The sequence below is a fragment of the Alnus glutinosa genome, chromosome 14 (genome assembly GCF_958979055.1).
Source record: "Alnus glutinosa chromosome 14, dhAlnGlut1.1, whole genome shotgun sequence".
NCBI classification, from domain to species: domain Eukaryota; kingdom Viridiplantae; phylum Streptophyta; class Magnoliopsida; order Fagales; family Betulaceae; genus Alnus; species Alnus glutinosa.
The window spans coordinates 8,642,899-8,664,123 of record NC_084899.1 but is presented as its reverse complement, the minus strand read 5'-3'; the positions used below and the strand labels follow the sequence as shown (position 1 = coordinate 8,664,123).

General features: G+C 36.6%; 1 protein-coding gene across 1 annotated transcript; it reads left to right on the top strand.

The window, feature by feature from the left end:
* The first annotated feature begins 487 nt into the window (after nucleotides 1-487).
* Nucleotides 488-2,397, top strand: LOC133857197 (repetitive proline-rich cell wall protein 1). Its single transcript, XM_062292366.1, has 2 exons — nucleotides 488-1,471; nucleotides 2,175-2,397. Exon 1 carries the CDS (start codon nucleotides 572-574, stop codon nucleotides 1,463-1,465), a length of 894 nt encoding a protein of 297 aa, XP_062148350.1. The 5' UTR covers nucleotides 488-571; the 3' UTR covers nucleotides 1,466-1,471; nucleotides 2,175-2,397.
* The last annotated feature ends 18,828 nt before the right edge of the window (nucleotides 2,398-21,225 follow it).

Genomic DNA, 21,225 nt, shown 5'->3' with positions numbered 1-21,225 from the left:
CTTCCAATTAAATTTGGTGTTGGATTGATGTCAAGATTGCATTTTCTTTTTTAGTCTTTTGTATTTTGGATTCTCTAATTTTCTATTTCTGTAACGGTGCTATTTGTTTGTATTTGTTCTTATTTATCTATAATTATTTTCTTTTAGAGAAAAAATAAGTAATCACTACGTGGATCGGCACCCTATAGCTAGCTTCCTCCATTAAAAACCACGTTAAATCCCTTGCGTAATTATTATTATTTTTTTTCTAAGCTCCTTCCGTAATTTAAACGGCAACAAAGACGATAGTAACGTAGGAAAAGATTGATATATAGCAAAAAAAACATAATTCCATATTGGATTCATGCGTTTGTATGCTAGTTGCCAACTAGCAAAGTTTGGCAGCTGCCTTTTGAGGCCTAGTTAGCGAGCCCCATGTTCACGTGATCTGCCCTTAATTAACCTTCTTGTTTTCTTCTACTCCTTACTATTCCTATATAACACCCTCTTTCCTGTACAAAGAGCTTCACCACTCTATATTAGTCCTCTCTTTCTCTCTCTCTCTTTGTTCCAAAGGGAGACACCCAAGAGAATGGATCCCTCGAAGATCTATGCTTTCTTCCTCATTTCCATGCTCTTCATCTCCTCAGCCACCCCCATTCTTGGCTGTGGATACTGCGGCAAGCCGCCACCAAAGCACAAGTCACCCCCCAAGGGAAAGCCCCCAAAACACCCCATCACTCGTCCACCCATTGTCAGGCCCCCAATAGTAAAGCCACCGGTGATTAAACCACCAGTGACCCGCCCCCCAATAGTAAAGCCACCGGTGGTTAAACCACCAGTGACTCGTCCCCCAATAGTAAAGCCACCGGTGATCCTCCCTCCCATAGTAAAGCCACCAGTGACCCTTCCCCCAATAGTAAATCCACCTGTGACCCTCCCTCCCATAGTAAACCCACCTGTGACCCTCCCTCCCATAGTAAAACCACCGGTGACCCTCCCCCCAATAGTAAACCCACCGGTGACCCTCCCTCCCATAGTAAACCCACCTGTGACCCTCCCCCCAATAGTCAAACCACCGGTGACTCTACCTCCCATTTTAAATCCACCGGTGACCCTCCCTCCAATTACACTTCCTCCAGTTGTGACACCACCTGTAACCGTTCCTCCGGTGACTAAACCACCACCAAGTGGAACGCCATGCCCGCCGCCACCACCAGCCACGGAAACATGCCCCATTGACACGTTGAAACTCGGTGCTTGTGTGGATCTTCTTGGTGGGTTGGTGCACATTGGCCTTGGGGATCCGGTGGTTAATGAGTGCTGCCCTGTTTTGAAAGGACTTGTTGAGCTCGAAGCAGCGGTTTGCTTGTGCACCACTCTCAAGCTCAAGCTTCTCAACCTTAACATCTTTGTTCCACTTGCTCTTCAGCTCCTTGTAACTTGTGGAAAGACGCCCCCTCCTGGTTACACCTGCTCTCTGTAGAAATGAGTTAAGTGCTGCACTTTATCTACAAACCCTAACCCTTTGCTTTCTGCATGCTTAAGAGCATCATCACTATTTAGGAGGAATTGATTACAAAAGCTTTATTTCTTCTCCATCTTATATTTATGAGTAGATTCAGGATGACATGATGACACTAAAAATTAACTCTTGATTAGTATTTTTTTTTTTAATTTTTGATTTAATGGTTGATTTGTTATTCAGTATATGACAATTGTACATAAGTTTACTAAATAACACTACTTTATAATATTTATACTAATTAGCGTTTGAAAATGATTTTAATTTACCTGTGCTTGTCAGAAAAGAGTATCAGTACTTTCTCAGTTCTCACTAATTAACTCGTTACATTTTGCTCGGGACAATGGTGAAGCTTTTCTTGCTGTGAGAGCTGAAAAAGAAAAAAAAAAAGAAAGAAGATCATTCATTGTTTCATTAAAAAAAAAAAAAAAAACAATATAGTGCATTTGTATATAGTGAGATGACTCTTATTTAGAATACTAATTTAAATTCTTCTACATATATATATATATATATATATATATTTTTTTTTTTTTCTGAGAAAATTCTTCTACTCTATATATTTATTTATTTATTTCTATATGGAGATAGATGGCTTGAATATTTTATTTATTGGAATATCTGTCGGGAAATATTGTCTCATTGTATGTCGTGGTGTAATGGATTGCAGGTTGGCAGCTGACTGATGTTTGGAACGACCGAATCGACATGAGAGGATGTCGAGCCCCCCCATCTTTCTTTCTCCGAAAAATCTTATCCTTTTCCATGATTGATATTTTCTGATGTTTGGCAACATTGTACACCATTTGTTTTTAAATTAAGGATTTGCTGCATGCACGTGTGTTTTGTGTTAATTAAGCAAGGAAGTGAACAAAGATGCTTTTGGAGTCTAATTTCAGATCTTTATTTGGATTCTGACCTTGTTCCATAGTTTCTTGCATGTTTATTTGTTTATAATACGAGCGCCACCCACAAAGAAAAAAAGAAAAAGAAAATGAGAAGTTGTGAGCCTTAGGATACGATCAAAATTCCCAATTTTAGACCCCAAGTTGTTAGTTTACTAAACAAAATAATGATTAACAAACTTCTCAACTTTAATTTAAAGTTAAACACAATGGATATCAATATAAAAAATTAAAGCAAGTATATATAAAATAAATTAATATAGAAATTTTGGTAACGAAGTGTTGAAGAACTCTTAAAAATGTATAAAAAACCATTCCGGGAGCCAGCCAACTCCAAAGGCATCAACTGCAGAAGACTTATGTTACAAAATGTTTTACTTACAAAACTTTTGCAACTCTTAAGACATAATCTTGTAACTGCTAAACTACTACTCATCCCAAAAATTTAAATTAATAGGAAGAGGTTATTAATTTAATAATTTAATTAATACATTACCACTTTTTCTTACATGTGGGCTTGAACTTCATTTTAATAGGTGAGACTCAATATGTGGAATATTTAATTGAAATTTGAGGTAAATGAATGAGATATAGTTCGAATTTAGGATCTCTGCTCTGATATCATGTTAAAATTTCACCTATCCAAAAAGCTTAAACTAATGGAAACGGATGAACTTAATCATGTAATGAATACTTTAATACTCATTATCACGTAAGCTAGGCTAAAGCAGTTTTCTCGTTGGCGGTGTTAGTCCGTCCAAATATCATTCGGACGCCTTGCAACTAGGCCATATGTTCAATCTCGTTTTGATACCTTGCAACTGAGCCGCTATGTCCAACAGTCATTTGGACGGACTCCAATCGATCGAGTTATTTTGTCCAAATTTTCAAACTTCTACTGATAGCATGTTTTGACTCGGTAAACATTATACTTTGAAAGTCTTCGTGCAATAAAAAGTTGCAACCCTTTGAATTAGTTTTTCAACGCTCCCAAGTCCAATGAGGTCTATGTCGGACAACATACACACAAATGTCTTTAATTAACTTTTACACCGACTTAATCTTAGACCAAAACTTACAACTAAACATATTTAGACACTAAATTTTTCAATCACTAAAAACCTATCAGATACCAAAGTTCATAGGTATATCCATTGATAGGGATTTTAAAACGAAGGTTAGGCTCTTAAACAAACAAACTGAAGCAAATCTTAAAAGACTAGTACGTGGACGGTCTTGTACATTACTAGTTTGTGGAGCTCGACCAAGGGCATCATCTTGTTCATTTACTCCTTATTTCGGGAGATATTTTCTGCTCTAAGTGCATGTGCCGCATGGGTGTTGAGGCCAACTTTGCACACCCGATACACATGATAATATTCTCATTTTAGAGTACTAGTATCAATTACTCTATATTGGTTCCCTTCTCTATATTTAGAAAAAATTTCATGAAAAACATATAAAAAACCTCTCATAGCAGATGCCCCATATATAGATAATGGGGTTGGAAATGAATAATAATTCCCTATGTATACATGTCTACTATTCATTCCCTATGTATTATTTTAATATAAAAAAGTATATTTAATTGATATAGGGAAGAGAGAAAAAGTAGGAAAGAGAAAAAAAAATAAAATAAGAGTAAAAAATAATATTTAATTGATATAGAAAAATGTAAAGAAATTTATCGTAGGATAATTTTTTATAGGAAAGTAAAAAATAATTTTATTTTCTAAATATAAAAAAAATGAGCGGGAATATGCTCATGGTGCTCTTAGAACACAATATGTACAATGGGAGAGAGAGAGAGATCCTGTTGTTGTAATTTCCAATGGGCGTTGAGAAATACCACCTTCATTCTAAAAGTGAGAATAAATGGACCCAGAGAGAGAGAGAGAGAGAGAGAGAGAGAGAAATCCAATGGGCGTTGAGAAATACCACCATCATTCTAAAAGTAGTACGTTTTACCCTTAAGGTGGAGTACTAATAATAGACCCTGTGTGTGTGTGTGAGAGAGAGAGAGAGACAGAGAGAGTTACCTTCAAAGATTTTCTTTACTGAGTCTTCAACAAAGCCATTTACTACGAAGGCTCGGTTGTAAAGCTAAAGAACTAATGTTAGTAATGTAATTAGTGCTGTAGTCGGGTATTAAAGGTTTAAGTTTTGTTTATTTAATTTTATTAGAATATGAGTCGAGTTTGATTTTATTAGCAAGTTAAATTATTTGTTTAAGCTTGATTAATTTACTTTTTGAGCAAATTCTAGCTTGTCCTTGTATAAAATAAATGTATGGTTGTTATCTTCTACTTTTTTTTTTTTTTTTTTTTTTTTTTTTTTTTTTTATGGTAACTCCATACTAATTATTGTTAAAATTTTTTATCATTTAAGTTAATTTAACAAATTAACTTGAATCTTAAATAATCTAATCTCGTGTTTATATGTATGTTTAATTTATAGTATGTATATAAATTTGTTATGCGTACACGCACATATTTATACACACACAAACACATTCATGTACACACAAATACACATATATTTATATCAAGACTAACCATAATAACAATAATTCAAATTATATCTATTATATTAGGACAAGAATTCATCTTTACTTAAAATGTATTAATAAAAAAATTAAAAAAATAATAATATAAAATATAATAAAAATGAAGTTATACAAATTGAGCCAAATTTATAAAAATATATCTCATTTAATAAACAAGCTTAATTTTATATTTTCGGTCGACTTATTTATTAACCCCATGTTAATCTTAGCAGAAAATCTTGAACCACCCAATGATATATGACATATGATAATGCTTTAATTTGGAGAGTATTCATGCATGGACAACATTTTGTAGCAAACAAGATATGACCGGACGATCGTGTTGTAAAGTTTCAAAGACAATGAATCTTTAGTCCCATCGAAAAAGCAAACCAAGTGGGGTTCCCTTGAAAATGACGGGACCCTCGCACTACATACATATATTCTTTCGCACAACATCGTCTTATTCTGATTGTTTAATTACCTCGTATTTTTTATTTTTTTTTTTGTTAAAAAGAAAATTTATCCCGTATTTCTATGTAGTTATAATTAGAAATAACTTTACAAAAGAGCATAGAATAATACGTCATTTTGAGCTAATGGTACTGGATTAGAAAACATTTCAAATTGGGGTATTCGTGTTTCTAAACTTCTCACTTAAGAGTATTCCGTTAGGATTTGCTGTTAAATTCTGTCAAAATTTTTAAAATACCATTTTGTTTTTTTTTTTTTTTTTTTTTTTTTTTTTTTTTTTTTTTAAGAAAAAAAATGTATAAATTTTTTCAAAGATTCAGGCGTAGGTATTTTGGTAAATTCTGTTAAATTTTGACCGACACCTAAATCCTAGTATTTTTTTTTTCTTTTTTTTTTTTTTATCCTAAAAAAATATATTAGTATTTTAGGTACTCCGTTAGGATTTAACAGCAAATTCTAACAGTATCCTTAAGCGAGACGTTTGGAAACATGAATATCATAATTTGAAACGTTTTGCCGGTTCAGTATTCTTATCTCAAAACGGCATATAATTCAATACATTTTTGTAAAGTTATTATCCCTTATAATTATGGGAGCTGTCTCAAAATCCTATTTCACTAATGCTCCGTTTGTTTCGACGTAAAATGGTTTCCGTCGTAAAATGGTTTCAGAGAAGTAATTTTTCTGGAAAATATTTTTCGCCAAAGCATTTTTCGGTGTTTGGCGCGTACAGAAAATTACAAATATTTTTTATATTTTCATTCAAACATATTAACCTATAAAAATTAATTTTTATTCAAAACATATAAATATTAATATAAAATAATATAAAAATCATCAATGACGAGATTCCGTCACTAACCGACAAGATTCTGACCATTTTTACTTGATTTCGGTTAATACAGTCAGAATTCAAGATAATGGCCGGAATCCGGACAGTTTCGTCGGAATTTGGGATAGCCGGATTCCGGCGAAGTGGCCGGATTCCGGCACAAACGGCCGGATTCCGGCCAGATCCGGCCGGCATCTGGCCGAAATCCGGCCTCTCTGGCCAGAGCCGGCCGGGAACTGGCCAGAGCCGGCTGGGATCCGGCCAGAGCCGGTCGGCTCTCTGGCCAGACCGGCCGGATCCCGGCGATCTGGCCGGATCTGGCCAGACCGACCGGATCCCGGCCAGATCCGGCCGGTCTGGCCAGAGAGCCGGCCGGATTCCGGCGATCTAGTCGGATCTGGCCAGACTGACCGGATTCCTGCCATCTGGCCAGATCCGGCCAGATCGCCGGAATCTTGCCGGTCTGGCCAGATCGCCGGAATCCGGCCGGTCTGCCCAGATCCGGCCAGATCGCTGGAATCCGGCCAATCTGGCCGGATTCCGGTCAGATTGGTTGCCGGAATCTGGGCCGACCGAATTCCGATGAAGGTGGCCGGATTCCGTTGCCGGATTCCGACGACATTAACCGGATGTTGTCGGAATCCGATACCGGCAAGATTTCGATGGTGTTCGGTTGCTTAAACGTGAAGGTCGATTGCATTGTTTAAAATAAATCGACCGCGTCAGACGTCTTCGGAAAATGATTTATGCTTTTAAAAAGCGTAAATCATTTTCCGAAATTTACTAAGCATTTTCGGTCAAACAGAAATCATTTTCCGATTGACTATTATTTTCGCCCCTACCAAACACCGAAAAATACCGAAATTATTTTCCAGAAATCATTTTACGCCGAAACAAACGGAGCATAAATGACTTTCATAATTACCCTAGCGAAGAAGATTTTTCATTGTGGAGGGTAAATGTTGAGAGATATATATATTGATTATTGATAAAACCTTATCTTGTGCCTCACTTTTTTCTCACCAGAATGAAAAGAAAAACTAGAGATCGAGGGAGCGAGAAGATAAAGAAAAGAAAAGCATGCATGAGAAATTCCCAAGACTAGATTTAAAGTAGGGACCACTGTAAGCTATGGCACAAGAATTTCTTGTCTGGTTTCCCATTGAAACATGTGGGTGTGTCTCAGTGTCTGTGATGCGGTTGCTGTAATTTCGAAATCACAAGAGATTCCCTGCTTTATTTGGTGTACTCTGGGTATAATACAATTACAGTGTTCAAGATTTGAGGCAGAGCGTGTCGATTGATCGGCCATGTTTTTGGCTTTCTAGCTCTGATTCTGAAAATGAAATGTACCTTATGCTCCGTTTTCTTTCGATGTAAAAAGTTATTTTATTTTTTATTTTTATTTTTTTTGTAAAAAAATACTTTTAATGAAATTATTTTGAAGAAAAAATGATTTTTCAAATTTTTTTTTTTTGGTATTTGGCTTATACGGAAAATCAGCAACGTCGAAAAACAGCTGACGACAGATTATGGCAAACTCCAAGTGGGCAGCAATAGATTCGTGCGAACTCTGATGATAGCTGAGAATGAATTGTGCGATTGAGAAAGTGCGTGTAAGAAGGAAAAGTTCAAACTCAGAAAATAATATACAGTTTTTTTTTTTAAATAATAAATTACGAAAATTAAAGAAGGTTGAAAAGATTTTTCAAAAAATATTTTACGTCAAAACAAATTGAGCCTTAATGTTTATTTTTAGTGCAAAAAATTATTATTCATTCAGCAAAAATACTTCACATCAGCAGGGAACAATCCAAACTCCGGCGTCACCTTAGTGACTACTGTACTTCTTGTGGCCTTTGTTGGTCATAAACAAAATTTTGTCCTCAACCTCCATCAACACCAACAAATGATTGGTATGGTTCCTCTCTTAGATCTAATTCTATTTTCAGCCCTAAGAATCTCTAGCCTCAGTTCCATTGTAGAGATCAATCGGTAGTATATAGTCAGCACAATACACGACAACTGATCGATCAATTATGAATAATGATCAATCAATTACACTGTACATAGTCTTTAACTTCCGAAAAATCACATTTTTATATCGGTAAGGCCTTTAGAGGACCTAAGACTCAAAAAGACGTTCCCTTTATCGCTCCTAGGTCTAACACCTAAAGCCCGAAACTTTTTTGCATTAAAAACATAAAGTCTCCAACTTTACACTTACACCACTAATAAGTCACCAAAATCTTCGGTAAACCGTTCGTGTTAACACCTTATATAGCCTAGAGCTCACCTTTTTTCTTCGTTAGTTCAATAAAACAATATCAAACACAAAGTTAGGGTTTTTTTCAAAAATCGTGAACTTTCTCTTGATTATCATGCTTATAAATACCAAAACGAACACAACAACACATATACAATAAACCCTACGAAGAGGACAGTAGCTTAACATGAAAACACAAACTAAGATAAGTGTTTTCACCTTGTGGAGCTTTGATCTCCTAAAAATCCCATGGAAAACTTCTCATTTATCTCTCCTTCTCCTGAGCTTTTTTGATGCCCTAGCTGACCATATAGTTATTAGGGTTTCCATAAGGTGCCTTAAATAGCCCTTCATGCAATTTTACAAGTTTTAGACTCATTTAAATCGTATTTTGTCTAACACTGATCAATCGGTTACACTATAGCAATCAATTGGTTACATACATTGTAGCGATGGATTGGGTCGAAACCAAAATTGCCCTAAGTGTAATTTGGGCCTATTTTCTCCAAATTTCATGCCAAATATGCTGTGACTGATGTCTAAAATTCCAATTGCATTGATTATGCTTTTCTACAAATATATAATAATATTGAACATTGCACATATACATTAAATGTTTTGCATGTACATATATATATTTGAATATTTTCATATTATATACGTGTAAGGTCCTAAGTTACATTGTATTTGACTATGGTGTGAGCAATGAGATTATTACACATAAGCTCATAATCATAGGTCCTTGTAACTTATAAAATATTGTTCATAGTTGTAAATGGAACTGGGAAATCCATCTAGACTATAATTTGTCAATCTTAACGATCTATCTTGATTAGGAGAAGCAGGTAGGGCTTAGAGTTGATATGTTTGTGTAAGAGAAAGGTAGTGCCATGCACTGAACGGATTACGTGAGTCATCATTCTTTCAACACTGTGATAAAGAATGATGTACATGCACGATGACTTAACAATTACTCTAAATCCTAAAAAGATTGTGAACTCAGATGTAAAGTGTAGGTCACTTTGATGTATAAGAGTGAGTTCAAATCTATTGTTAACATATCTGTGCATTGGATGATCGCATCTAGCAATGTGGGAACACCATTTACAAGAAGGAATAAAAATCCTTTGTCATGGAACAAAGTAATAAGGAATATTCTCCTTGATGTAGATTTAATAGGAATGATTATTCTAAAGCTCGAGCTTAAGTGTTTCAATAGGATATACTGAAACTTTATTTTGTGCAAGTTGAGATGAAATCTCACAGGGTACAAAAAGAATAATCATGTAATTAAATCAGGTTATTAAGGAAAAGAGGTAGTGAACAAAGTTATAGTGTATTGACTTTGGTTCAACTATGGAATGATTCCATGGATGCGTAATATGTAATAAATAAGTATATCACATGGGTTAATTCATTAATTTGAAAATACATATTAGAGTGCAATCACATTTGTTTAGTGGAATCAATTGTGATTAATAGTGTCGTGTTATATTCTCACAGACCTATTGAAGCTAATTTTATTTTTTACTTTAGGTCTCTTTAAGTTGATGTAAATTGACCATTTAATTTGGGCTTCGGTTATGCATTTATTTATTTGGATTGTTTTATTTGATAAAACATGGGCCAAATAAATATGATTCCTAAGTGGCTTCTTTCTTAGAGAAGATTGGTGATGAGTATTGAATCTTGCACACTCAAGTCTCTTAACTCGCATATGTTAGACCCTTAGTTTCATTGTAATATAATGTTTTGTGTTATTTTTGTGTTTTAGGCATTCTCGGGTGTCTAAGGAAAAATACAAATAAATCCATCAATTTTAAGGCTTAAAACACAAATCCTGAATGTTGCACGACATGGTGAGCTTGAGCGCAGTTGAAATGAGCTCTGTTAGTTTTTTAACTGGCTACATTCTGAATAAAACAAAAACACTTTATATAATGGTTGCATTTTAACAGGATGGTCGGTTTTCAATTCAGAATCTTCATGTATTCAGACGATGATCAAATCAAAGACAATAACTGATCACAAGCTTCTTAAAGATGTCCATGAAGAGTCCTTGCAAAATTCAAGACAAAAACAGCCAGTTCCTGTGCAACCGTCCGGACGGGCCTTTGAAGGCGTCTGGACTCCCCTCAATGTCCAGCAGATAACGATGAAGACGTCCGGACATCAGAGCAACACCGTCTGAACGCTAGGTCAATCAGTATTCAACAAGGAGTTGGATTTCAGAAGTCGACACTGTTTGGGAAGTCTCTGCAAGCTGTCTGGACGACGTGGCAACACGTCCAGATGATGTCCAGTATTTCAGAATATTCCAGAGTTCCGGTCCAACGCGGAAAGGATTTTAGCGAAGATAGTCCTGACGCTCGGTCAAGCTGTCCGGACGTGATCCTGATAAAGATAGAATTGTGTTGTTTCTGAAAGGATATCGCAGAAAATCGTCCGGACGAGACTAACTTCCGTCCAGACGCTTGCCAGCCAGAGCCCGAATCTCAGCAGTTTTAGTTTTTCTTTAAGCCTATATATAGAGGGCTTTAGGTTTGTAAATTGTATTAATTCAGTATCGAATTCCATAGTGCTTTGAGAGGGTGTTTAGGGAGAATCGAAGATCCGCTAGCTCTCAAGCCGTTGCCTGTGTGTGCTCGTTGTTCGTGTGAAGTCTATCTTAAGGGTCGGCCATAAGGTAAAGAATCCATCAAAAACCCCTTCAGATGGAAGATTTGGTTGTGAAGCGTTCACGATGGGCTTCGTGTCAGAGTTAAAGGTATGACTACTGCATAAGGGTATGTGAGTACGAGTGTCTTGTAACTAGCTTCGTTTTTGGATAGTGGATTTCTTGGGTTTGGCTGCTCCGGAGTGGTTTTTCTCTTCACAGAGTTTCCACTTCGTAACAAATATCTTGTCTTATTTAAATTCCGCATTAAGATATTTGTTTGTACACAAACACACACTTGGTTAAATTAGAAGTCAATATTTATTTTCAATTGGTATCAGAGCTTGGTACACTCTGTTTTAGATTTATTTCTTGACTGTATCCTTTTGACTTTTTTATTTTTTTTATTATGTCTCAAAATCTTAATTCTGTTCCACCATTTGATGGGGCGAACTATGGCTATTGGAAAACCCGAATGCCCTTCTTTTTAAAATCTATTGACGTCTGGAAAATTGTTGAAACTGGTTGGATTAAACCAGAAGAAATAGACAAAATTACTGTTATTCCAACAAGTGCAAGGCTTTCCAATGATAAAGCCCTCCACGCACTATGTCAAGCACTTTCATCATCTGAATTCGCAAAAATTTCAAATTGTGAAATTGCTAAAGATGCATGGCAAATTCTAGAAACAATATATAAAGGCACAAAATTGGTAAAATCTACCAAACTTCAAATGTTGATTTCTAAATTTGAAGAAATTAAGATGCTAGAAGAAAAGACCTTCGGAGAGTTCTACACTAAGATTAGCGACCTAAGAAACTCGATGGTGAGTCTTGGGAAGCAAATCTCGGATGTAAAACTCATCCGAAAGATACTAAGATCTTTGCCTGAGCGTTTCAGGATTAAGGTGACAACAATAGAAGAAAGCAAAGATCTGGAGAAGATGAAGATTGAAGAGCTGGTAGGATCTCTTTAGACATATGAATACTCCTTACCTCCAGTCAGAAAGGTAAAGACAATTGTCCTCAAGGCATCTAAGGCATCCAAGAAGAAATAAATCAAGAGTCTTATCTGACAAAGACTCCGATATTGATGCAGTGGCAATGTTAGCCAAGAACTTCGAGCATTTTATGAAGAATAATAAATTCAAGAATTGGTTCTTTGAGAGACTAAGGAAGGCTCCCCACACAACTGATACAGAAGAAGCAGAGAAGAAAGATTCGAGGGGTCCCCAGTGCTTCGAATGTTCAGGCTTTGGGCACATCAGGACTGAATGTGCAAATCTGAAGAAACAAAGAGGGAAAGCCTTTAATCCAACTCTCAGCGAGGAGTTTGAGAAGGAAGAAGAAACTCTTGAGGAAGAAAAATTCCTAGCCTTCGTAGCCCTACATGAAGATAAGGAGGATTCTCAGTCCTACTACTCTGAGAATAGTGAAGAAGAAGATATGCAATTAGCCTATCAACTTCAATATGTTGAATTTCTAAAGCTGAGGGAGAAATACAAACAACATGTACTAAAGCTTAACAGCCTCAGGACAGAGAAGACCTCTATGCTCATAAAGATCAATGATTTAGAAGATAGGCTACTGGAGACACAGTTGCAGCTAGAGAGAGTTTCAGACGAGAAGCTCACTCTCATGCTCTCCATTTAGAAGTACCCACTTGACAAGACCGAACTCGGGTATGTTCCTCCTTCTATTTATGATACTCCTTCTACCTCCAAGACCATTTTTGTGAAGCCAGTTATTCCCGAATCTCCACCCCCAAGAGTGGATAAGGGAAAAACTGTTATGGAAAAGGAAGTTCCTATCATCCCTCAGCCTCCGGCCAAGCTTCATATCAGAAGAAAACCTCTCACATGCCATCACTTTGGCGAGCCAGGGCACATTAGACCTAACTGCCCACATCGGCAGATTCAAAGGAAGAAAAAGTGGCAGGCTCCTAAAACTCCCATGTGTCACCAATGTGGAGTTAGCAGTCATGTCAGACCTAAGTGTTCTCCACCTAAGCCACCCAAGCAGCATAGATCTCTGCCCAGAAATCATGTTCCAAAGCATCAGCAGCTGCAGAAGCTTACTCAAGCAAGAAAGATTTGGGTTCCCAAGAAGCTGTATATGGAAGAACAGAAGACTACAGGAAAGGAAATCTCCTATGAAGGAACATCTTCCGTCAGTTCCTTCATGCAAGATCTAGTAAGATTTCTGACACTATAGCTTAAGAAGGAAAGACAGGACAAGGATGATGACACCCACTCCCCGAGGGGGAGCAGACCTACCTAGTAGGTAAGGTCACACATGCCTAGGATTTTGGTTCCTAAATCCTAGAGCATGACAGGTACACTTGCATAGTTTATTTTATTTTATCATCTTATAAAAACTTTGCATATTGTTTTGGAACCATCGTTTTTATCCCTATATTCCCTCTTGGGTTGTCTTGAGGAAATTATGTAGGTATTAAATATGGATGATAGTAAAAGCACGTCGAGCGATTGCTTTTCTATCTTGTTACTCTCAAACCTCTTTCCCTGAGGTCAGGCTTGTTTCTACCTTACATGCTTGGTCAATACTATCCTTTTTATTGTGAAGCATGTTTATTGTTTTTTTTTTTTAAAAAAAAGGGGGATGGTATGAAGGATGCAGAGCTTTGTTGTTCCATTATATAAGTTTCCAGATATCTTATGTATGTTTAATTGATGTCTCAGTTTTTGATGCATTTATTCATTTGCCTTTATATAACTAAGAGTTTTTCCTTGATATATGTGAAGTTTCCCAGTGGCATCCATACTAGATAGTTGCTTTTCTCTTGCGATAAAAAATGTGCACTATCCAAGGCTCCCATAAGGTATTTTTGTCTCTCTTCTGACTTTTAACTTCTGGATTTTTTTTTTAGAGAGATTTTTTGTGCTAAGATGGTCAAATTGACCAACTTGCTAGTTGAACCTAGAACCTATAAATTCTTGCATTCTTTCTAGGTTGCAGCACCAAGTGATAAAAGGCATTCAAAACTGAATAAAAATGGATAAATAAAAAGATCCACTGCTTATGCTATAAATCTGTTCTTGATCTTGTCCATAAAGAAACAGTAAGTGACCACATCATTGCGGAATTAGACGGTCACTAAAGGACATAGTAAAAGAAAAGTGCTGCAGCTTAGGGGGAGTGTATCAGATGAAGGTAACTAGGCCCTAACATAATAAGGTTTGACTTTTGACTGATCTAACATTGATTTTCTCTCTTCTTTGAAAAATCCGGGTGATTTAAGTCATATCAGTGAACTTCATACCTTATTGAGAAAGCCTTCACACACACACGCATTGCTTGAGTTAAGTTTTCTATTGAAAAATGTCTTTCTGCAGGGAAATTCTTGTGCTTATTAAAACTTAACTCTCAATTATATCTTGGGATATTTTTGAAATGCTAATTGAACTGAGATATCAATGTTATATACATGCGTGCTCTAGAAATTACTTGGGAAATATTTTCAGTTTTTTTTTTGTGTGAAGCGTCTGGACGGTGTGTTTCAGGACATTCGGATGGTGCTTCTGTATGTTCGGACGGTGATTCTGGTTGTCCGGACGATACGGTTGATTCGTCCGAACGTCAATTCTTCTATTTTGGACGAGCGTGTTTTTACGATCTCTACGTGGCACTATGTCCGGACGGTGAGTCCTTTAGGGTTAAATCGCATTCTGCTCGTGCCGCAGCCCTCTTATTCGCCTTTTTTGGTTCGTTTTTGTCATCTTGTGCATTTTCTCTGTGTTTTTTATGCGTAACTCTCTAGTGCACATGTCATCTTTGCAGTTTATCTCCACCCCAGGTATATTTTTATACTCTTTTACTAATTTATTTTAAGTTTTCTATGCTTAAAATAGTTTGTTTTTGGGTTTCTATTATTTTGAGTTTAATATGTATTATTGCTCAAAATTTTGTATTTGTGGGTTGAGATTTTGCATATTTGATTCTTGATATTGTTTGGGTTGTGTTTCTTGTTGTTGTGATTTCTGGGATAGCCCATTTTATGGCCCGTCATTCAGGATGATGACAGAGGACTGATCATGCAGACTATGGTCAGAGGCCAGACAATTCTGATTGACCCCTAACTTATCAGTTCTATGATCGGAGTTCCTATTCTACCAGTCTCCGGAGTTCCTTTTCCTAATGAGGCTCCCAGCATTTATTTTTTTCATGACTTCTTTGGGACGAGACCACAGCGAGAGGACAAGTCCCATTCCCAGATCAACATCGGTGCCTTTGCTCCTATGCATCGATTCTTAGCAAAGGTTGTTGTAATAAACCTTTGGCCTCAAGCTTGGCGGAGTGAGCTTACTCTCAAAAAGGCCACCCTTCTCTATGCCATCGTGATGCAGACTCCATTTTGCCTGTCCAAGCACATCTTGCACATTATGCTCGAGGTTCGAGATGAGAAGAACACGAGTCTGTCATTTGGGTGTTTGATCACTTAAATATGTCTTCAGGTCGTGACAGATATTTCAGACTTTGAGCCCCACTCACGGAGCCCAGATCCCCTTGGCATACAAACTCTCATGAAGTCTAATGCCCAGTTGAGGCACGAGGCTCAAGGCCTTATTCCACAGCCTCCACCAGATCTCCCCACTGCAGCTGTATCATCATATTCACAGGTCGTACCTCCCACCTTTGACATTGAAGCTACTTTTGCACAGCTTATGTCTTCAATGTTAGCTCTCCAGCGGGAAGTCAATCTTATAGGAAAGCGTGCCGAGTAGAGTCAGATCGATATCAGGGAGTGTCTAAAATATCATCATCCAAAGCTGAATGATGATGATGATTGAATTTTTTTTTTCTTTTGTTTAATTGTTCTTGTCTTGCTTTTTCGAACAATTTTCTATTTATGCTGACATTTTGTGTAATTATTATACACTTATGGTTTAATTAATACTTTGTTTACCCTTTGTCAATGTGTGACAAAAAGGGGGAGTATTTTTTGGTTTATTTGGTATTTAGACCGGAAATGTATTTCCGAACCGGTCAAGTGTTTTTGTCCCAGAATGGCCAAATGAGGAGTTTGTTAGTTTTTTAATTGGCTACATTCTGGATAAAACAAAAACACTTGATGTAATGGTTGCGTTTTGACAGGATGGTCAGTTTTTAATTCAGAATCTTCATGTATTCAGACAATGATCAAATCAAAGACAATAACTGATCACAAGCTTCTTAAAGATGTCCATGAAGAGTCTTTGCAAAATCCAAGACAAAAACAGTCGGTTCCTGTGCAACCGTCCGGACGGGCCTTTGAAGGCGTCCGGACGCCCCTCAGTGTCCAGCAGATAATGATGAAGACGTCCGGACGTCAGAGCAACACCATCCAGACACTAGGTCAATCAGTATTCAACAAGGAGTTGGATTTCAGAAGTCGATATTGTTTGGGAAGCCTCTGCAAGCCGTCCGGACGACGTGGCAACATATCCAGACTATGTCCAATATTTTAGAATATTCTAGAGTTCCGGTCCAATGTGGAAAGGATTTTAGCGAAGACTGTCCGGACGCTCGGTCAAGCCATCCAGACATGATCCTGATAAAGATAGAATTGCATTGTTTCTGAAAGAATATAGCAGAAAACTATCTGGGCGAGGATCACTTCCGTTCGGACGCTCGCCAGCCAGAGCACGAATCTCAGCAGTTATAATAGAGAGCTCTAGGCTTGTAAATTGTATGAATTTTGTATCGAATTCCATAGTGCTTTGAGAGGGTGTTTAAGGAGAATCGAAGATCCGCTAGCTCTCAAGCCGTTATCGGTGTGTACTCGTTGTTCGTGTGAAGTCTATCTTAGGGGTCGACCCTAAGGTAAAGGAATCCATCAAAAACCCCTTCAGGTGGAAGATCTGGTTGGGAAGCATTCACGATGGGCTTCGTATCAGAGTTAAAGGTATGACTACTGCATAAGGGTATGTGAGTACGAGTGTCTTGTAACTAACTTTGTTTTTGGATAGTGGATTTCCTGGGTTTGGCTGCCCCAGAGTGTTTTTTCTCTGTACAGAGTTTCCAATTCATAACAAATATCTTGTCTTATTTAAATTCCACATTTAAGATATTTGTTTGCACACAAACACACACACTTGGTTAAATTAGAAGTCAATATTTATTTTCAAGCTCGAGCACAATGGATCAAGCACACACCATAAGGCCACTAGCAGGAACCCACGACATGGTGAGCTAGAGAGTAGTTGAAATGGGCTTGAGCACAATCATGCAACAGAAATTGACAGCAAGGCAAAATCAGAAAATGAAAGAGTTTTCCTTCTCTTAGTTGGACTAGAAGTCCTAGAAGACCATAAATTGGACTAGGGTTGTTCTTGTACTTTATAAATAGACCTCTAATTCATGTTTTAAGGGTATGCCACAATAGAGAATAGAGATCATTAGGATTATTGGTTAGGTTTTAGGAGAAAATTGCTTCAACGTTCCAGCAGCTTCTTGGGATAGATTTCTCTATGAAAAGATAATTTCTAGCAACTCCATGAGCGGTTAATTCATCCGTAGGGTATTAATATAGCCATTTTTCAAGTAATTATGGTGTAATTGGGTTTCTTTTTGAGAATTCTATGAACACGAATGATGGTTGTTTAATCTTGAGATTATGCTTTAATGTTTATATTCAATTTTTATAAACGTCTTATCCTGTCTTAGAAAACTGTTTATTTTTATTGAACTTATCCTTCGTATTTTCTGTGATTATATGAAGGATGGTTTTACAACGGCTTTAATGGATACAAAATTAAGAGGGCTTGATAGGTCATGACTAGGAAGGATGAATTGCTCTACACCCTAGTTAGTTTAATTTAAGTAGAACAATTCATGCTTTGCTGAAAGATGAGTTATGCTTATTCCTTAATTACGTGTAAGCTAATATAATATTTGATAACTTATACCTAGGAAAGATGGATTGTACCGGATCTTAGTGGTCAGGTGGACGATCCGTGCCAACCAAAGATAAGTTATCCTTATCTCTTAATAAAAGAAATTTCTTGACGACATCGTTGGGTGCTTGACAAACACACACGAGTCATATCATTTATGTAAGAGAAATTCTCATGTTAAATGCAATTTACCGTTATTATGAGGTTAGTGGTGAAATCAATTCCCTATATTGATCTTCTCCATACTATCTTACTTTTACTTTTATGTTTTTATTTAATTTCAATTACACAACAAAATAATCAAATATCTTTTCTGAATTAGATTATAGTTAATTGCAATAACTTAACAACAACCCACAGTCCTTGAGGTTTGACACCCTCACATAGACCCTATCCTATAAAGATTCGTTCTATTGCGAGTGATTTATTTTATTATTGATAAGCTCATGACCACATCGATTTTTGGCGCCTTTGTCGGGGACTGTTACGGTTACGTTGTTAAGTTTTTGGGATTAAATCTAATTTGATTCATAGTTTAGGAAATTGTATATATTTGATTTTTAAATTTCTGTTATAGGTTTTTTTTTTTTTTTTTTTTTTTTTTTTTTTTTTTTTAAAAAAAAATTTATTTTTATTTCAGGTTCAACACTGTTAGATTGTGCTCGAACACATGCAGGTTGGGCTCGAGCGCAACACTGCTGCACAGAAGGGCTCGAGCGCAATTAATTGTGCTCGAGCGCACCTACCCAGATCAGTAGTACTGAAGCTACTGCACTGCAAAGAGCGGTACACCTGATTTTTATTTTTTTTGTGATTTTATTTTACTTATTTTTTATTTTTTTATGTTTTGAATATATTTATTTGTTTTACTTAGTTATGATTAGTCGCTGTTCTTTGTCACTTCTATCTTTGCGACCTTGACCTTGAAAACCCATGGCTATGAACCCATATGAAGGTTATCACACTCACTTGATTTAGAGCCAATGTCTTTCTTTAGACCGGCGAATAATCTTTACTCCGATTATTATGACCTAGGATGGAGAAACCCTCATAATTTCTATTGGGAAGCTACAGCCACAAGAAATTCATCCTTATAATGTCACGAATTGCACAATCAAGCATATTCACAGTTCAACAATCAAGAGTTCTATTCACCATCCGACGTCCATCCTCCCCACCAACAATGGCAATCATCTCAATATAGTGCCGGCTTTGAAGATAAAATGTTGGTGGCTCTCGATAAACTTGAAGTAGACATTCAATTACTTCATTCCCACCCAATTCCCACAGACTTTTAATCCATAGCCGAGCTAGAATTCCAAGTGGAGCAACTAGTTCAAGCACTTAATCTTATAGAGGAAGATGAGCTTTGGGGTCAATCTAAAGACAATTCTCCATACTACATGATTGATGAAGATACTTCAAGAAGTTCTCATTATGAACTGATCCAGGCCAACATCCCACTGAGGAGTGAGGATAATTGACAACGAGATGGAGGAAAAGAAGAATGAGCTGGTTTTGACTTTTGAACCCCCGAAAAACCCAATTCCATTCCCAGTTCCTCATGAGAAGGAATATGAGCACAAATATCCCTTTCTTCAAGATCTTGAAGAGTCTATTGAGAAAGTAGGAGTACAGCTCAACATCTTCCATGCCACCCAACCACCGTTGTTTGAGAAGGAGTGTTTCTTCTTAGAAATATTGAAACAATTTGTTAAAGATTTACTTCCTGGCATTTTGACTCAGGGTTGTTTTGCACTCCCATTCATTGATCAACCCATAGAGTGTAAATTTTGAAAGGTTTGACTGAGAACGTTAAACTTAGCGTTTATGGGAGGCAACCACTCTTTTCTTGTCTTTTTCTTTTTGTTTATTTTTTATTTTTACTGATAGCTGTCCTATTATTTTTCATGATGCTTATTTTTATTACATAGCTGGAGTGGTGCTTTGTTTTTCAGAACAAACGTTCTTGCGATAAAGTTTGGGGGAATACTTTCGCCCCACCTTTTCTTTCCACCCGGTATTGTATCTCTATCTATACATTGGGGACAATGTATCGTTTAAGTTTGGGGGTAGGGAAAACATTCTCCTGTCCTGTTGTATAAATTATGAATGTCTAATCATGTTATTTCTAAGAATTGGGTTGAACTTTAACTGTGATTTAGACTTATTGGCGAGCTTAAAATTTTAAACACATGATCATTTCATTAGGGAACCTAAATCTTGACATTTACATTTACCTTTGGCACATGAGAATTCACATGTTTCACTTTGAATCTGCACAAGCACATTAACACACAATTTGTGAGGTATGACATGCGAAACTGATTGTTTGTTTTCAATATCTTGGAGTGGAGTGATGACTTATTAGATATATGACCTTGGCATGAGACTGATAAAAAAAAATGAAAAAAAAATGAAAAATAAAAGAATTGACTTTTTCACTGAGTACCTGGACCTCTTGCCTCATTAAGCATTGAGTGTTCACGTCAAAAAGTGAGAAATTTGGATTGATTGATAATATGGCTAAGTTTAGCTTCATACCCTTTTGGACTTGAGTTAGTAAGTCTTTGGGGTGTTTTACGCCTAGTGCCCTATAACCATCTAGTTTGGGAGTCATTGGCCTAACACTCGATACATGGGTCAATTAGAAAACTTAAAAGAGTTAAGCATTGTATAGCATGATAAAAAGAAAGAAAGAAAAAAAAATAAATATCATCATACATTGGTTATTTCATCTAATAGTGATCCTAGTAAATTTTGAGATATTAGATCATGTACATTGGAATTAATTTGAAGCCTTATAATTGTGTGTTAGTTCACTTTACACCAATTTGGACTTATGATGCCTCAATTAGCCATTGGTAAATGTTTAGACTTTGGAATTCTTAAAAGTTTTTGAAGATTGAGTTTATTTTGTTAAGCTTTCTAATGAATAAGAAACATTGTTTTTGTGACACTTCATTCTTAGAAAAAGCATGATCTTGCATAATGTTTGTGGGTAGCATCTCTTGCAAACCCTCACGAGACTTCACTCTTCCACTGGGGAGACTTGGGAGTTTAAAAGGCTTGTTACATACGCTAAATGCAATCGTGTTTCCCACGAAAGAGGAAGTAGAGTAGTTATTTCATTTTGTTTTATTTTATT